Source organism: Cladophialophora psammophila (genome assembly GCF_000585535.1).
Source record: "Cladophialophora psammophila CBS 110553 chromosome Unknown aczJe-supercont1.10, whole genome shotgun sequence".
NCBI lineage: Eukaryota > Fungi > Ascomycota > Eurotiomycetes > Chaetothyriales > Herpotrichiellaceae > Cladophialophora > Cladophialophora psammophila.
Window position 1 is genome coordinate 625,683 of NW_006912931.1, and position 17,356 is coordinate 643,038.

General features: G+C 53.0%; 6 protein-coding genes across 6 annotated transcripts; 4 read left to right on the plus strand and 2 right to left on the minus strand.

The window, feature by feature from the left end:
• Window positions 1–1,237: 1,237 nt before the first annotated feature.
• A1O5_06948 (uncharacterized protein) lies at window positions 1,238–2,427 on the minus strand (the record flags this gene model as incomplete). Its single annotated transcript, XM_007747537.1, has 6 exons — window positions 1,238–1,303; window positions 1,363–1,499; window positions 1,551–1,583; window positions 1,652–2,097; window positions 2,158–2,273; window positions 2,332–2,427. 6 exons carry the CDS (start codon window positions 2,425–2,427, stop codon window positions 1,238–1,240), a joined length of 894 nt encoding a protein of 297 aa, XP_007745727.1.
• A 310-nt stretch (window positions 2,428–2,737) lies between these two features.
• A1O5_06949 (uncharacterized protein) lies at window positions 2,738–4,438 on the plus strand (the record flags this gene model as incomplete). Its single annotated transcript, XM_007747538.1, has 2 exons — window positions 2,738–2,833; window positions 2,879–4,438. 2 exons carry the CDS (start codon window positions 2,738–2,740, stop codon window positions 4,436–4,438), a joined length of 1,656 nt encoding a protein of 551 aa, XP_007745728.1.
• Window positions 4,439–6,660: 2,222 nt separating this feature from the next.
• On the plus strand, window positions 6,661–8,565 carry A1O5_06950 (uncharacterized protein; the record flags this gene model as incomplete). The annotated part of the gene is made up of 1 exon (XM_007747539.1): window positions 6,661–8,565. The coding sequence occupies one exon, from the start codon at window positions 6,661–6,663 to the stop codon at window positions 8,563–8,565; it is 1,905 nt and encodes a 634-aa protein (XP_007745729.1).
• Window positions 8,566–8,964: 399 nt separating this feature from the next.
• A1O5_06951 (dihydropyrimidinase) lies at window positions 8,965–10,653 on the plus strand (the record flags this gene model as incomplete). The annotated part of the gene is made up of 4 exons (XM_007747540.1): window positions 8,965–9,135; window positions 9,201–9,325; window positions 9,394–9,825; window positions 9,897–10,653. The coding sequence occupies 4 exons, from the start codon at window positions 8,965–8,967 to the stop codon at window positions 10,651–10,653; spliced, it is 1,485 nt and encodes a 494-aa protein (XP_007745730.1).
• Window positions 10,654–10,830: 177 nt separating this feature from the next.
• Window positions 10,831–12,035, minus strand: A1O5_06952 (uncharacterized protein; the record flags this gene model as incomplete). The annotated part of the gene is made up of 2 exons (XM_007747541.1): window positions 10,831–11,526; window positions 11,676–12,035. The coding sequence occupies 2 exons, from the start codon at window positions 12,033–12,035 to the stop codon at window positions 10,831–10,833; spliced, it is 1,056 nt and encodes a 351-aa protein (XP_007745731.1).
• Window positions 12,036–14,920: 2,885 nt separating this feature from the next.
• Window positions 14,921–16,513, plus strand: A1O5_06953 (uncharacterized protein; the record flags this gene model as incomplete). Its single annotated transcript, XM_007747542.1, has 1 exon — window positions 14,921–16,513. One exon carries the CDS (start codon window positions 14,921–14,923, stop codon window positions 16,511–16,513), a length of 1,593 nt encoding a protein of 530 aa, XP_007745732.1.
• Window positions 16,514–17,356: the final 843 nt, after the last annotated feature.

Genomic DNA, 17,356 nt, shown 5'->3' on the forward strand with positions numbered 1-17,356 from the left:
CGCAAGGATTGTATATAAGTTTCTCATTTCGCAAGAATGAAGACCACGTTGAGCAAGCAAGAGAGGCAGGAGCAGGGAAGTAGGAAAACAGGACAACAACGACGGGAGAGGGCCTATTTCCCGCCCACAGCTCTCTCGTGCGACCAACCTGTTTTGTTTTGTTTGTTTTTTTTTGCCGCTGAACACTACAGCTCCAGCATCCGGAAGCTATTCTAACCCCGCATGTGGAAGAGATGATACCTTGACGGCAGCGCCTGGAAGTTGTTATCGGGAAGCTCCAGAAGCTTGTTGGCCATGATATATGGCAATGCAACGTTGACGGGGAAAAGGCACCAACCTACGACTCAAGGGGAAGGTGCACAAGTGATCATCAAAGAATGTACAAGAACAGCCAATATGGAGACGCATGCTGTGGAACGAAGGAAGGACGTAGATCGCAGATATATCTCAACCACTAGGAAGCCAGCGCAAGTTGCACAAAAGGCCCCAGAACTGACACTGCTCAGGTGATTGGAGATAATGATTACAAGCACCTCGGCAGTGCAATAAGGTCGTCAGATCTCCCGGCCACCCGCGTCCACGTCCCGCATTGAGACATGAAGTTCGGTCTCATGCCGAGCCAATGTGCCTTCTATGTGGCCGAAGTGTTAAGGCTGCAGGAAATATATACGAGCGAGGCTGACATTCGATAGATGGAGCAATCCAAGAGCGGCACAGGAGCATAGGCAGACGCGCGACGGCCGTGGCAGGGAAAATGCCAAAGTCAGAAAAGCGGTAGTGGGTACTAGGTACCGTAAGTGTTTGGAAATAGGCGAGGGCGCCCCGGAAGATTGACGTCGCATGCTCGGTGGCAATGTGTTCTCCTGTACCGGGCTTGACTGGGTAATTGTACGAGTACCCAGTACTTTCTAGCGGCCATGCAGGGGGCTGGCTCTGGCATCAAGTAAGAGTTGCTCCGTCCAACTCCATCATGTTCGTCCTATGCCGCGCGCCAAGCTTTTCCCCGTGGGCCTGGCAATGATCCCGTGACAGCTAGTCCCGTGACTGTGAATGACGTCCGCTACCATAAACAGCGAAAAATCTCTCCTTCCAATTTTGGGTTTGAAAGCCAAGACATGTCGCGCTATTCCTGGTTTGGACCAAGAGTTCTATCAAAAAGGCCAGGAGATTCACCGACTCCTGCTTCTGTCAAGTTCCCTCTTTTCTGACCTCTCAAGACTCCAGATGTTACCGTTCCTTATTGTCCGTTTGCGAGAAGAACTCGTCCGCCATCGACACAGAGGCATCTCCCATCAACATAAGCCTGATGGTCGGTGATTTAGCACACCTCCCCTTTTCAATGGGGAGCACCGGTCAACTTACCCCTGCTTGGCTGCTCAAATATAGCACTGCTCCTGCAATATCCTCCATCTTTCCAATCCTTGCTGCTGGCATTGCCCTGAAGAGCTCTGCAAATTGATTGTCGCCTTCTTCAACCGGGTTCATTCTACTAGGAACAACTGTGACTCAATTCAGCCATATGCTAGCGCATGTCTGTCGGGCTCGCTTACAGCCTGGGTTGATGGCATTGACTCTGACGTACCCTGGACCGTCAACGTAATCAGCACCACTCTCGGTTCTTGGACCTGCGAAGTTAAACGACGACACTCACATCTTGCGAACTTGCTCGCCAACAGAGCAACCAAGTGGTCAATCGCCGCTTTGCTTGCCGCATAGCTGGTCAAATCGACATTTGTGCAATTATGCATACTGGCACAGCTACTGGTAATGATCATCACCCCTCGGCCCTCGTCTCGACCCTTCCGGCCATTTCCAAGATCAAGATCGCTCGCTGCCACCAACAGCTTCAGCAGTGCAACCGACAAAAAGTAGTGGGCCGTAACATTGACACGGAAAGTGTCGTCCCAATCCGAATGCCGCGAAGACCACAGAGACTCTTGCAATTCGTCCAGCGACGCAGTTTTGACGTTGCACATCTTTGGCGGGTCTCTTCTGATCCCAGCGTTTGAACAAAGAATGTCCAGGTGAGTCTCGTGTTTCTCGAGTTCTCTTGCAACAGCAGCAATGCCTCCTTTTGAAGACAGATCGCTCGCAAATCTGTGCATTCGTTGTTCGTCAGTCAACCAATTGCAATGCCAGGCATGGCTGGACGAATACCCAATAGCCTTGCCCCCAGATGGCAGTCCCATGTCATTGAGCTCAGTCACCACTGCTTCAATGTCATCTGTCGGTAGTGCAGTGACATATACCTTTGCACCATTCGAGACCAGACCCTATTTCGCGTCAAGATCCGAGTCTTCTCAACCTAGGTGCGGGATGCATCCCGCTTACCTTTGCGATCATTAAACCAAGGCCCGAGCATCCCCCGGACACCAGGGCAACTCGCCCACTGACGCCGAATAGATCAGTCACAGAAAGAGAGGACATTCTTAACCGACGATGAAATAGGTTTCGAAGGTCCTCGATGGTCTAAAATGCATGACAGCAAACCCTCCACTGCGGCTCTTGCCGCCATAAACACGGCTGGCCGTTCTTCTCCGTCCTTTCGTGCTCCTGCTCGCACAAGTCCGCAAGCTCGCTTCTCCATACTTGATCGACGTTTTCTTTCACAACCGAGAATCTCAGTGATATAAAATTTGCTTTTGGTTCCCGAGCTTCTTTCCCTTTATTTCAGAAGCATAACGTCGAATCTTGGGAGGTCAAGGCTTCGAAATTTGCTTGAGATACTGGGGCAAAAATGGCAACTTCGGTAGCTGGGCTTTTTCAAGCTATCAATCACGACTACGCTATCTGGATCGTCGCGGGGCTTTTGATCCTTGTTGGGCTCTATAAGGTCAGCGTCCGGATCTTTCTTTTCTTCCAAGGCTAACGTTACTAGTGGTCAACCGCCACCGACATCCCAAAGATCAAAGGTATCCCAGAGATTCCCGGTGCTCTGCCGATACTTGGGCATCTCCAGCAACTGGGGCCCGACCACGCAACGGTCTGCGAAGGGTGGTGGCGGAAGTATCGACAATCTGTCTTCCAAATCCGCCTAGGCAACACTCGAGCCGTTGTTGTAAATTCTTTCGAAGATGCCAGGCAGATGCTCGTTGGCCATCAGACAGCTGTTATCGACAGACCCACGTTATACACATTTCACGGTGTTATATCCACCACGCAAGGATTCACGATCGGCTCCAGCCCCTGGGACGCGTCCTGCAAAAACAAGCGGAAAGCTGCTGGTCTGGCTCTTGGCCGTCCTGCGATGAGGGGATACTTCGATATGTTCGACTTGGAGTCCTATTGCATTGTCCGTGACCTCTTTCGCGACAGCAAGAACGGCGAACTTGAGATCGGCGTCCGACCATACATTCAGCGATATGCCCTCAACACAACATTGACTCTTTGCTATGGCATCCGAATGGACAATGTCTACGACGATATGCTTAGAGAAATCCTACACGTCGGATCGGCAATCTCCCTCCTGCGTTCAGCTTCGGAAAATTACCAAGACTACGTTCCGATCATGCGCTACTTCCCCAACAACGAAAAGATCCGTCGGTCAAAGGAGCTACGTGATCGCCGTGATCGCTATCTGAACTTTCTCCTCAACAAGGTCCGAGATATGATCAAGAAAGGCACTGATAAGCCTTGCATCAGCGCCGCCATTCTGAAGGACGAAGAGACCAAGCTGACCGGTGTCGAAGTCTCGTCGATTTGTCTTTCTCTGGTGTCAGGTGGCTTCGAAACAATCCCAGGCACCTTGACTTCCTGCATTGGCTCTCTTGCCACGAAGGAAGGCCAGATATTCCAAGAGCGCGCTTATGAGGATATAATGCGATACTATCCAGATCCGGCATCTGTGTGGTCAAACAGCTTCCAGGAAGAGAAGGTCCCATATGTCAATGCCATCATCAAGGAAGCTGCTCGGTATTACACTGTCAGCGCCATGTCCCTCCCCCGCAAGACCGTTACCGAAATTGACTGGAATGGCGCCAAAATCCCGCCCAAGACCATGATCCTCATCAACGCTCAAGCGGCCAACCACGACGTTGAACACTTCGGTCCGGATGCCGCAGTATTCAACCCGGATCGATGGTTGAACGATGAATATGTGACGCTACCATCGGCAACGGTGCCTGAGGAAAAGCCCAGTCAGGGTATCCAGCATTTCTCTTTCGGCGCCGGGTCCAGAGCCTGCTCAGGTCAATTCATAGCCAGCCGACTCTTGTACACTGCGCTCATTCGGTTGCTGGTGTGCTACAAGATCGTGGCAAGTGAAACAGAGCCTCCGAACACGGACTATGTTGACTACAACCAGTTCAAGTCTGCCCTCGTGGCTATCCCCAGAGATTTCAAGGTCAAGCTCATTCCCAGATACGACGAGAGTGTGATTCAGGAGGTTATGGCTGCGGCGGCTGAACGAACGAAGGATTACTACACCGAGGAGAGCTGAGAACTCATTGAACCAGGGGATCCTACTTCATGTCTACCTAAATCCCAGGGCGGGAAGTGGACTCGGAACAGCTTTCAGGCTTTGTGCAGAACAGCATCTTCATTGCTACGATTTGATGAGATGGAAAACCTAACTGACTATTCTAGATATGGACAGCTTCCTCTATTCAGAACATGCAAGGCCAGCCATAAGCCTTTGAAGGAATAGTGTCTTGAATTGGGTCCATGCTTTGGTGTTGTCAATTATCACCAAGGACGTTGTCGGCAATACACTGCTCACCAGAATGTTGTGTCAGGTCCATCGCCCCCAGATATATAACCACCAGGCTTTATGATGTATTCAGACTGCTACCGTTGGCTTGCAAGTATACAACAAGTCTCGCTTTTGACTGTTTCATTGTTCCTACTCCGTTCGCCCTATCTTTGGTGTCTTGACCAGTGTTTACGACCAGACTGAGCACCATGAATAAGAGTCGACCAGCCCACACAACCTCAGCCCAGCTGACTCGCTGAGGTAAATGCGTGGTACAAGACGCGCTTCGTGATGGTGTCTTGGATGCCCTTGCCGTGTCATGTCCCTGGAGTGGTGGCTCTGGACGCGCTTTCCCAACTCCTAGAATGTGGGTGAGGCGGGCACCGAGCACTTCAGCAAAACTTCAACTTTCCCTCACCAAATCCACCTGTTCAGCTTGTAACAGTATTGCAATATCTCGATATCTTACACCATCTGATCGTCGTTCTCAAGATCTCTTAAGCGGCCGTATCGATCTTTATCAAACTTTGAAGATTCAGGAGCTCGCAGACACTTCATAAGGGCCACCGGTCAAGATCGCTAGGTCCAAGACACTTTGCCATGGCCACTGCAAGATCTCAACGTCCCTACACTATATGGGAGAGGCAATACTATATCACATTTGTCAACTTGATCCTCCCCGTCTGCTTCTCCCATGGTCAATTTGCGTCGGGTCTAGATTCAGCAAAGTATCCTTCTTTTTACGCAACCTATGTCCACCCAGACGCCACGTATCTGATTTTCCACGCCGGAGAAATAGTATGACCGCTCTTTGCGTGGCTTCACCGCTATTCAATGAGTTCTTTAAAAACATCAAATAGGAAGTTCTGGGAGACATGGATCCTCTGGTCCATTCTGTATATATCCCACCAATGTCTGCCGGTCAAAATCAGCCTCAAGCTCCTGGGATCTCTAGAGCAAACAACTCCGATCCCCTGCGGATGACCGTCAAGGCAAAGGTCGCAATGGAAATACTCTGGACAGCCACTGTGGCAAAAAAAAATCAGCGGCCGGCGCTGAAAGAAGGGATGCAGATGAAGATACGGGTTGCCATATTTTTCGATTTCAAAGATGGGAGGCTCACAGAGCAGAGGATCTACAATTGCGTTAGTTCCCCTCCATCACTCCAAAACCTACCAGCACTTGATGGGAGGACAGGCTGACAGAGGGACAAAGGGCTGAACTGAAGACCAAGGGGCCTAAAGACAGCATGACTCCTCTGCATTCTCATCACTCGCTACGAGGGTACACCCCAATATTCTCGTTGCGCACATTGGTCATGAGAACTATTCTTGGAGGTCTCGCATGTACATACTCCTTTGTCACACCTCGTTTCAGCATTCCTAAACACACGGACATGGACTTGAACTCGCTTCACAGGCGCGGATATCGGCGTTTTGCTCGACAACACACCTTCGTACTTTGTGAGTTCCCTGGCGCGGAGAACAACGTCGCTTATCATTCCACTTCAGCCTTGCGGTTGGTGATAAGGCACCGAGTGTGCGCGGCTAGGAGATTGTCGGGGGCCATGGATTACTTATGTAGTTACCAAGTAGAGAGCCGAATAAGAAGGAGAAGGAAAAAGCAAAGGGCATGTCATATGTTTACGTCTATGTGTACTGGTTTTTCTGGTTTGTTTTTCGATAGTTCATCCTCTATTTTTTCTGCGTTACGCCTAGAACTTTAGAATATCCTTTTTTCCCACTTGAGAATTAAAGATATAGGGAGAGAAGAAAGGAGCCAAAACACAGAAAGAGGGCAAGTTGGGCCTGCGCGCGACCGATACCGGCCTGGGCCGATAGGTGATAGATAGCCTACGAAATATACAGGAAGGGTCTATCTGCAAGACAGAGAAATAGAACCGAAGAGCGAAGGGAAAGGGGAGGGAAAAGGAGAAGACAGGACCACAACCCAGATCCGATCCGATCCAAATGGCAGCCTCGCTAACTACCTCGGCGGTGGCCGACGTCGACGTGGACGTGCTCATCGTCGGCGGCGGACCCGTGGGCCTCAACCTGGCCTACCAACTACGGCGGTTCTCGTCGCCTCCAGTCAATCCCAACCCCTCCGCGGAGCCGATTTCCGTGCACGTCGTCGAGATGCATCCCAAGCCCGTGCAGGAAAATTTCGGGCGCGCCGTGACCTTCTGGCCGCGATCCATGGAAATCCTCGCGCAGATGGGGCTCGCCGAGCAGATCACGCAGCAGTGCGTCGCCGTGCGATCGAGCGCCGCGTACGACACGTCCGGCACAGAGGTGTTTGGGCGAGGATGGAGTTTTGTCGAGGGCCTCGAGGACACGCGCTTCACGTTTGCGAGCGTCCTCCGGCAGAAGTTCGTCGAGGACATTTTCCGCGCCGAATTGGCCAAGTTGGGCGTCAACGTGGCGGAGAGTTGCAAGTTTGTCGATCTGACGGTGGACGAATCAGTCGAGGTTGGCGGGAAGGGAAGGGTGAAGGCAAGGATCCTGGATCGGAGTGCAGGTGAGGGGCAAGAGAGGGAATATACCGTCAACTGTCGGTATTTGATCGGCTGTGATGGATCAAGGACGCTGGTGCGTGGTGCCGCAGGGATTGAATCTGATGGAGATCGCACGGAAGACAAATGGGTGAGAATTGACGGGGTGTTGAAAAGCACGACGATGCCGAAACCCAGGTCCTATGGCGCAATCGAGAGTCCGCTGTACGGCAATGTCCTCTGGATCCCGCTCGATCATGGCGCCACGAGGATCGGCTTTGCGTTGAATGACGAGCGACAAAAGCTGTATAAGGAGCTCAATCAAGAAGTTTTTATCCAGGAAGCGAAACTGTCCGTCAAGCCCTTCGACATTGAATACGAGAGAGTGGATTGGGCGAGCGTATACAGCGTTGGGCAGCGTGTCGCGAGAAATTTCTGGGCCAAGGAGTCAGTCTTTATTGCCGGTGACGCGGCCCACAGTCACAGTTCAGGAGCCGGCCAGGGGATGAACGCTGGCATGCACGATGCGGTCAACCTTGGCTGGAAGCTTGCGCTTGTGTTGACGGGTGTGCTGAAGAGGGAGGTCCTGGAGACTTATGAGTTGGAAAGAAGACCGAATGCAAGGAAACTCATCAAGTATGACGAGGATATCAGTGTGCTGGTCTCTGGGAGACTGCCAAAGGATTGGCAGGGGGATAAAACTGAGGATCCAAACGTCGTTTTGGGGAGGATATTGCAGGAAGCCAAAGGATTCAACACTGGCTTGACCATTGGCTTCGAACCGAACATTGCTGTTTCCAGGGATGATAGCACAGAGGATGCTGAGCTGGTGGCCAAGCGAACGATCATCCCGGCACCAGCGATAGCAGGTTACCGAGCGCCAGATGTTCAAGTCTTGACACCCGCATTGTGGGAACCGGTTTGGCTGCACACTCTGATGGCAAACCTGGCGAGATTTTCTGTTCTCATCTTCATTGGAAAATCGGCTGAAGCAAAGAGTTCATTCGGCCAGATGAAGGAAGACGTACAAAAGAACCAACACCTGAAGCTCGAAAGGGTGCCAGGAACTGCAGCAGAGACAAATGGGGTTCACCTCAACGGATCCTCAACCTCCCAACCCCAAAAATGGCCCGTGGACTTTCTTACCATCTTGCCAGAGAAAGTCGGCAATGCCTGGTTCGAACTGGGGACTGATCCATTGGGGAGAGTGTATTACGATGGTGATGGCAGCAATGCCTACCAGAGGTATGGCGTGGAGGTTGAGTCCGGGGCAGTTTTCGTGGTGAGGCCTGACGGGTGGATTGGTGCCAGATTCGGCCTCGGATCGAAAAGCCTTGTGGACGAGATTGATGCGTACCTGGGTGGACTGCTTTACCGATAGATAGATTGGCACTCAAGGCCATATTACCCAACACCTGAGCCATATCAGATTTGGGAAACATGGTGTTGAATCTACTATTAATGAACGAAAATAGTAGGTGGTTACTAGGGAGTTTAGGGAAGGTGAAGCGAAGCGGCGTTGACCGCTGCGGAGAAGCTGGAGAACGTCACCATCGACGCTAATCCTCTTCTGGCACACGCGGAGATGCGCGAGGTTGCTTATCAGAGGCGCAGTTGAAGCTTGGCCGCTTCCCCAGAAAGAGTCAGTTCAAGCCCCCGGCACAAGCACCGAGCAGACCGTGAAACCATTGGGCTTGTGCAATCAAGGAGGGGGTGCTGCCACCATGCATCCATATCTTCAAACTCGCAGGCTCTGCTGCCACGGTACTGCAGTTCCACTATGGACGGCTTCGACCTTCTCGTCATCAATGGGCTCGTGGTGACCGCCTCCGACACCGCGAACTACGACATCGCTATCAAGGATGGGAAGATCGCGCTACTGGCTCCTCCGGGCGTACTGGGCACCAGTAGTGCGAAGAGGGTGATTGATGCCGAAGGTGGCTATGTGATGGTATGACTCTGGTCGAGTTCTGTTGGGTGGTTGACGACTGCATGCTGAAAACATCTGGGTCATAGCCCGGTGGCATTGATTGCCATGTGCATCTCGAAGAGCCTGCGCTGTTCGGCGGCAAGGGCAGAAGCTCGGATAACTTTGAGACGGGCACGAGGAGCAGCATCTGTGGAGGGACCACGACGATTGTGTACGTCGAAATCCCAAATGACTTGTGGCATACCACCAAACAAGCGAACACTGACCCCCACCTCTCAGGGCATTTGCACCTCAGGCCAAAACCATACCCTCGCTCCTCCAGGTCCTTGAAGATACTCAGGCACGAGCCAAAGACAACTGCTACACTGATTACTCATTCCACATGCTCGTCGGCCACCCGGGAGAACAGGCTCTGTCAGAATTCCCACGTCTGCGCGAACTCGGCATCTCCTCGCTCAAGATATACATGACCTACGCGGCCCTGCAACTGCGAGACGACCAGATCCTCGACGTGTTGCTGGCGTCGAGAAAGGAAGGGATCACAACCATGATTCATGCAGAGAACGGAGATGTGTTGACTTGGATGACCAAGAAGTTGGAGGAGAGGAAGCTGTATGCTCCAAAGTACCACGCCACGTCTAGACCACAGATCGTGGAGACGGAGGCGACAAATCGGGCGATTGCGCTAGCCGAGCTGATGGACGCGCCGATGTAAGTCGCCATTGTTGGCTTTCCCCCGTTTTACATGGTAGAGATGTGAGCTGATCGCCACATCTATCCAGCCTTGTTGTGCATGTCTCGTCCCCCAGCGCCGCAGCCCACCTTCGTAACGCCCAGACTCGTGGACTTCCCGTATACGCCGAGACATGCCCACAATATCTCTTCCTGACCCAGGCGGACCTGGATAAACCAGGCTTCGAGGGCGCAAAGTGCGTCTGTTCCCCTCCGCCTCGCGAGTCTGCCCATGACCACGACGCCATCTGGATAGGTCTCGCCAACGGTACATTCACAGTGCTCTCCTCCGACCACTGCCCCTTCATGTACGAAGACTATGAGAAGGGCAAGAAATCCATCATCAGCGAGGAGTACCCCGAGGGCCGATTCAGTGGCATTCCCAATGGGTGCCCCGGGATCGAGACCCGCCTTGCACTGACGCTGAGCGCGAACAGACTGCCGCTGCAAAAATTCGTGGAAGTGACCAGCACAAATGCAGCTCGCCTGTACGGATTGTATCCACAAAAAGGCACAATTTTACCAGGCGTCAGCGATGCAGACCTCACAATCTGGTATCCACCAGGCAAGTTGGGGACGTTCAAACTCACTAATTCCATGCTCCATCACAATGTGGACTATACCCCCTTCGAGGGGATGGAGCTCAATCAGTGGCCAAGGTACACCATTCTCAGAGGTGAGGTTGTGTGGGACAGAGATGGTGGTGGGCTGCTCGGCAAGAAAGGGTACGGTAAGTTCGTCGCGAGAGGGAAGAGCACGCTCCCGGGGCCCAGACAGGCCGGTGAATGGGACGTGAGCGTTTTCTAAAGAGAATCTCAGCACTAGAAGATAAATGGATGGTTTTGATGTCGAGATCTTTCGTATCAGGGTTCTTTTTCCACCATGACGTCTGCCTGCCTGCCTGCCCACCCGCCTTTAGCTAACTATACCTTTGCTACCTACTACATCACAACCTTCCGAAGAAAAGACAAACTCTGCGACGGCTCATGCTTTCCCTTCTACCAAAGGAAAACGCAGCTCCAGACCGCCTTTGTGGGTATAGACGCCCTTCAGATCTCCGACGCTCCGTCGAAGAATCCACTCCTCGCTGGTCAACTCCATCTCTTCCTTCTGGGTCTGTGGCTGCTTGTCGATGAGGCCGCCCTTGAGCCGGCGCAGGACGACGGCGTCCTCGGGCCGCGAGAAAAACACCAGGCTGTGCCGGTCGCGCCCGTCCTGCGGCGGCATCGGCGGCACCACGCGATGGACGTTGGACCGCAGCAAGCCGGCCGTGAACTTGACCAGGGCATCGCCGAGGTTCACCACCGCGGAGCCAGGCACGGGACGCACGTAGACCCATTCGTTGGTCTCGGGCATGCGGATCTGCAGCCCGCCCATCCAGTTGAAGAGGATGGTCAGGGAGCCAAAGTCGGTGTGCTCGCCCAGCCGGGCCTTCTGCTCGTCGAATTTGCCCGGCGCAGACTTGTTGAAGCGCACGTGGTCGCCCGACCGCTCCTCGATGCGGTGCAGCTTGGCCAAGGTCCCGATCGGGAGCTCCAGGTTCTTCTCGAGGTGCGTGAACATCAGGTCGATGGCGGCGCGGCAGTTGCGGGCGTAGTCGCCCAACAGCTGCCAGTTCTGCCTGATGAGGTCCGGGCACGGAAGTGGTTTGCAGTTGCCGATCAAGTCATCTTTGCGCATCTTGTGTCGAGAATGAACAAGTCAGTCAGTCGGCAAAATTTCAAGTCCTCTTCCCCCCCCCCCTCTCCAAGAGCAAATATCATTATCATCTTCCCAAAGGAGCGGAGCCAGGTTGATGGATCGGGATTGGGATTGGATTGGACACATACATTATAGTTCTCGTTCCTCACCACCGTCCCGTCCTCCATCTCCCTGGTTCCCAGGATGCGGTATCCGAAAAATGGGTCGAGCTTCTCCCTCAAAAATCTCTCCTTTTCCTCGTTCGGAAGGGCGTGAAACTGCTTCTGCACGGCGTGCAGCTGCTCGGCCTGGGCCACGATCTTCTCGCCCAGCGCAGACCCTTCCATGTCCAGGTAGAAGAAGCCCAGTTCCTTCGAGGCCGTGAAGAAGCTGTGCGACTCCCCATCGTCGTTGGCTTCGAGCTTGCGCAGAGAAATCGAAACCAGCGGTGCGGTTGGCAGGCCTTCGGCGAAGGGCGGGTATTGACCGTGGGATGTTTGAAGGACCATAGCTGGCAACTTAGTTGGTTCACGTGTTCGTATTCCCTAGACTAGTAGAATGAGTGTGGTGTAGTTGTATAGCGATCGTAAGGACATCATCATGTCATTGATATACCAGGTATCTTTCCCCCTCATGTATACGCAGTACATGAGTCACTCCCCCCAAATTGTGTCTTCGATCTACGATTCAACCCACGACTGTAAACTGTGACTCCAACGCGGTTATCACCGACCCCGCTTCAGTCGGCTCGAAGTGTCCATCCTCGCCATGTCTACCCTACATACACGCGGCTAGCCCTCATACCACACATCACATATACCCGGGACAGCAACGGCGACTGATACCGACGGCGACTCTCCGAACAATACAGACCACGATGATCCAGCACTGAAACTTCACCTCGCCAGAGCCCATTCCGTCTGCAGACCTGAGCGCCTTGCTGCTTTAATCCGAGCAACCACTATGCCTTTTTTGACCTGGTATCTTCCAACGTTTCCTGCTCTCGTTGAACAATCCTTCAAAGGTTTCAGCTCGGACTGGTATATCGATTTGATGGCACATATTTCTACGAGTCAAACATGGTCTGCCCCCAATGGATCATCATACATGTCCGGGACTCGGTTCTTCAAACAGTGCCATGGGTACACTCGAATGCAAATAGAGCCTTCATTTTCGAGAAAAATCCCAACTCGCAGGGAGGCTGTGGAATGAATGACCTCAACCACTGCGACCGAATGCATCATTCGCGTCAAAACTTCGTTTCTGTCCTCCAGGAAAGAGTCACTCAGCACATGCTTGAATCTCACAACATTCGGCACAATCGAACAAAAATTGCAGCCTAGGAAATGGATCGCCGATACACGAAGTGGAGCATGAACTTTCCCCCAACTATCCGAGGTTCCACGGTCGTCGATATCATTCTCAGAGTTCTGCAAGCCCAGGCCGTTGGCCGGTCTGATGAATTTATTGCACTCGTGCACAAGTTCGGAAAGCTGTGGACGACACTTAGCCCTTTTCATGTCCTTTTAGGTAAGCATGGACAACATAGCGGCAAATATGATGCGGTCGTTGTTTGGTGCTGCAAAGAATAGCACACAAGAATACGGTTTCTGCGAGACATTGTATTGATGCGATCACTCAGTGCCCGTTCGCTTGGAGCACTAAGACAACTTCTCGGCGCAATGACACAACATGAAATCGGGGCAATCTTTTCGAGGAGGAGGAGAAAACGCGCCTTTCCCCATTAAGACAAGAATTAATATCGTGGATTTGTGCCTTAAAGCTGAGTAGGTGTATTTGAAGTCAGGCTAAGGCACGCGGTGGATTCTCCTGGTAAGAACGAGGTAATGTTCAAGAGGACATCCAGAGGCAGGCAGCATGGCAAAGATCAAAGGTGCCTTCTGGGGAGGTGGTGGAAGGGAGCTCATGGTTTCGATATAGTGGTGTAAAGGAGGAATGCAGGGGTGAAGGATGAATGATCAGAGAGATGCGCAGTCTCGCCAGCCTCGCCAGCCTCGCTGGCCTCTAACTAAGCGTCGTGACGCCTGCGGTGGTGACTAAAAGTGAGGGGGTGGGGTTTTGTTTACACTACTGTAGTAGCAGTCTTGGCCAGTACGAAGAACAGCAGGTGAGCCGAGCCAACATGAGACAGGCCGAGTCAAAGCGGCGAGACGGAACCGGTACCCGGTAATCTGGGCCAAAGGCTCGGCACAGGCTCCGGGGTCCGGAGTTGATTCTCCGGATCTCAAGGCAAATATCAACGCCCTACCACAACTATTTAGCCTAAGATACAATCAAGCCCTTGAAATCTAGCTCCAGCTATTAGCTGACTTGCTTAAAAAAAAAGCTTCAACTTTCTGCTTCTTTTTCCCTTTCTGGGGGAATGGTGATGGACTCGCATCTAGCTAACTCGCTCGTTCGTCACTCAACCTCTCCCCAGGCAAGAAATGGCTCAGTCACTACACGTGAGCCATGTCGCTCGCCCACCAGCGAACTCAATTACCGACCCTCTGCGCTAGGTTGGTCAGGCCATCGGCTAAACAAGTCGTGCAAGTATTCCCAGCCAGCCTATAGGCAAATTTCAGGTCGTTCCCCATGGTAGTCTTCAACATCACCATCAGCATCAGGATCGACCATGCCCGGCCGGCTACTCGGCCCAAGGCTGCGGAGACTCCAGCAACGCGGTGGCGGGGGCCAAACTAACTCACAGCATATCATCATGGTTGTCGTCGATCAATCACCTTGTCGTCGTCCAGGGAGACTAACCAGCTCACTAACTCACCAACCAACCAGCAGGCCCTGCGCGAACCGATTCGCCAGGAGCCTTAAAAGCTTCAGCACTTATGGGATAGGAGAAGGGATGATCGTCTTCCCCAAATTAAAGCAAGGGACAAGGAGTTCTCTACCGAGGAATTCTCTCCGCCCTGATGGCGGACGACTCTCTCAACTCAAATTCAATCAGCTACTCGGCGCACCGCCGGTCTCTGTCCGTTTCATTCACTCTCCCTCCCCATGGGGAAAGGCAAGAAGGTGGGGGGGGGGGGGGGGGGGACGCCAGCAGAAAGATACGGGGTCACAGGGCTTGCAGATCGTTGTGTGGAGGGGGTTTCTTTCTGGCTTGGTGGCTATATTCACTCGATCTTGAACTAAACTATACCACTACGACGACAGGCCCATGCATGGCTCATTGCAATTGCTAATTATCCAGGGAGCTATTGCGTTGTGACTTACACTTCGGGTACAGCACGGGATACCTCGTTCTACATAATGTGGCAGCTTTGTCTGGTTTTCTTGCGCACAATAACTCGACTCGACACAGTCGCTGTCTTCTCACACCTTGAGCCCTTGAGCCCCTCTCCTCTCCTCTTCTTCCTTGTCATTCACCGAGTTTCCAATGGACTCAGATATACCTACAACCTTGACGGTGTCCGAGGTTCTCGCACAAGAGGATCAGAAAGGGCTCGGATTGACGCCGGCGCTGGTCAGGCTCTACCTCGTTCTTGCCCCGGCCACTCTGGTGGTCTGCGCCACGAACGGCTTTGATGGTTCCGTCCTCAACGCCCTTCAAGGCATTGACAAGTGGAAGAACCAGTTTGGGAATCCGAACGGCCCATTGCTCGGGATAACGAGCTCGGCATATGCGCTCGGCGCGATAGGGTCGACGCCGTTTTCCGCCATCGTGTCTGACCGCTTTGGCCGGCGATGGTCCATCTTCATCGGCAGCATCATCATGATGCTCGGCGTCGTCTTGCAGTGTGTTAGCAGTAGCATTGGCCTGTTCATCGGCGGTCGTGTCGTAATCGGCTTTGGCATCAGTCTGGCCCTGGCTGCTGCGCCGATCCTTCTCGCAGAGCTCGCCCACCCGCGCCACAGGGTTTTCTTCTCCGCCATGTACAACTGCAGCTTTGCCCTTGGCTCCGTGCTCGCAGCATGGGTTGCCTACGGGAGTGTCCATATCCCGAGCTCGTGGGCTTGGCGCCTTCCGACGCTCTTCCAGGCATGTCCGGCGCTCATACAGACAAGCGCCATTTGGTTCCTTGACGAGTCGCCACGTTGGCTGTGCTACAAGGACCGAGGTGACGAGGCCTTTGCAATTCTGGTCAAGCACCACGGTGGTGGCGACCCAAATCATCCTTTGCCGATTGCCGAGTACCACGAGATGTGCGAAGCGTTGCAGCAAGAGAAGCAGATGAAGCACAAGGGGCTTCGCTTGTTTCTTCAGACACCCGAGAACCGGAAACGGCTCATGATTTTGATATCTCTTGCGGTCTTTGGCCAGTGGTCCGGTACCGGTTTGATATCCTACTATCTTCCCAAGATCCTGGATAGCATTGGCATCACCGGGCAGCAGGAGCAGACACGACTGAACGGGATCGTCACTACCGTCAACTATGCCACCTCTTTTTGCGCCGTCATTTTTGCCACCAAGGTCGGCCGTCGGGTTCTGTTTGTCGGCGGCGGCACCTTTATGTGGCTGTCGCTCGTTGGCTTCGCGACCTCGGTGGCCCTCTACAACGAACGCAAAACGGTAGGTGCGGGCCGATCGTCTCTGGGCTTCATCTTCATTTTCAACACCGGTTACAACTTCTGCCTCATCCCGACACTCTATCTCTACTCGACCGAGATTCTGCCATACCGCCTGCGCGCAATGGGTCTCAGCATCTCAGTCTTCACCACCAAGGCCTCGCTTTTCTTCAACCAGTTCGTCAATCCGATTGGGCTGAGCTCGATTGGCTGGAAGTATTATTTCGTCTATGTGGGGTGGGTGGCTGTCGAGGTCCTGACCATGTACTTCTTCTTCCCCGAGACAAAGGGCCATTCGCTCGAGACAATGCCTGAGGTGTTTGGAGAGAATGTCTTGCGCAACATGGACAAGAAGATCCTGACGAATGACGATGATGTCCATGTCGTCGAGTTTGGTAGTAGTCCAAAAGGCGTGGACAAAGCGAAGGGTTATGCTGAGCATGTCCAGGATGTTGCTGTCTAGTCTAGACCTGCTTTGACACAGAGGGGTCATAAGAATGCTCGAAGCCGAAACCTGGTAAAGGGAAGGTTCAAGTTGTAGATCTCCGAAACGGTGAAGATAAATCAGCAGATGCCGTCAAGTCAGAAACCGAGGAATGGAGGTTGGAAAGGTTGGAATTCGGCGCTGAGGATCGTGGTTGATTCAGCTGGGGCCGCGGGAGGACCTCGCCGATCCGAATACGCAGTTAACGTCAAATCAGATGCTTGTTTCCTGTCCTTTGCACCCCTGCTCTTTGGCGTGGTCATCGTAACCCTTCTGTCCATAGTGACTAAGCTCTTCTTGTGGTGGCAGGGTCCAAGGATTATGTCTGCTCATTCTGAAAGTGTGGGGCTCCAAGATGGCCCCGAGACTGACGAGAGTAGGAGCGGCAGAGAGGTCATCTAACGGCTCCAAGAGGTTCTCGAGTGGCTGTGTGACCCTCCACTTGAGTTTCGACCTGCTCCATGAATGGCCATACATTCGTGCTCGTTCGGTAGTTTTAAGGGTGCCTTGCAAGCCACATTACTACGAGGAGGCGCTGAATCCGAGTCTCCCAAAGACGGGGGATCTGACAAATTCCATTTCCGCAGAGTGCAGGACTGTCTGGGCCTGGGATGAAGGATATCGTGCAAAGTGAAGCCTTTGGCGATATTCCCGACAACTCCAAGCCCCCTGGGATGTGTGATGATGGCATGAAATTGGAAAGATTGACTGCGCCGATACCTCGACTGGGGATTTACCTGTAGAGTTTCGCGGAAGTCGTTCCACGCGCCTGGATCTCTCCAGAGAAAAGGCAACAAGTTCAGCGAGACAGGAGGCAAAAAG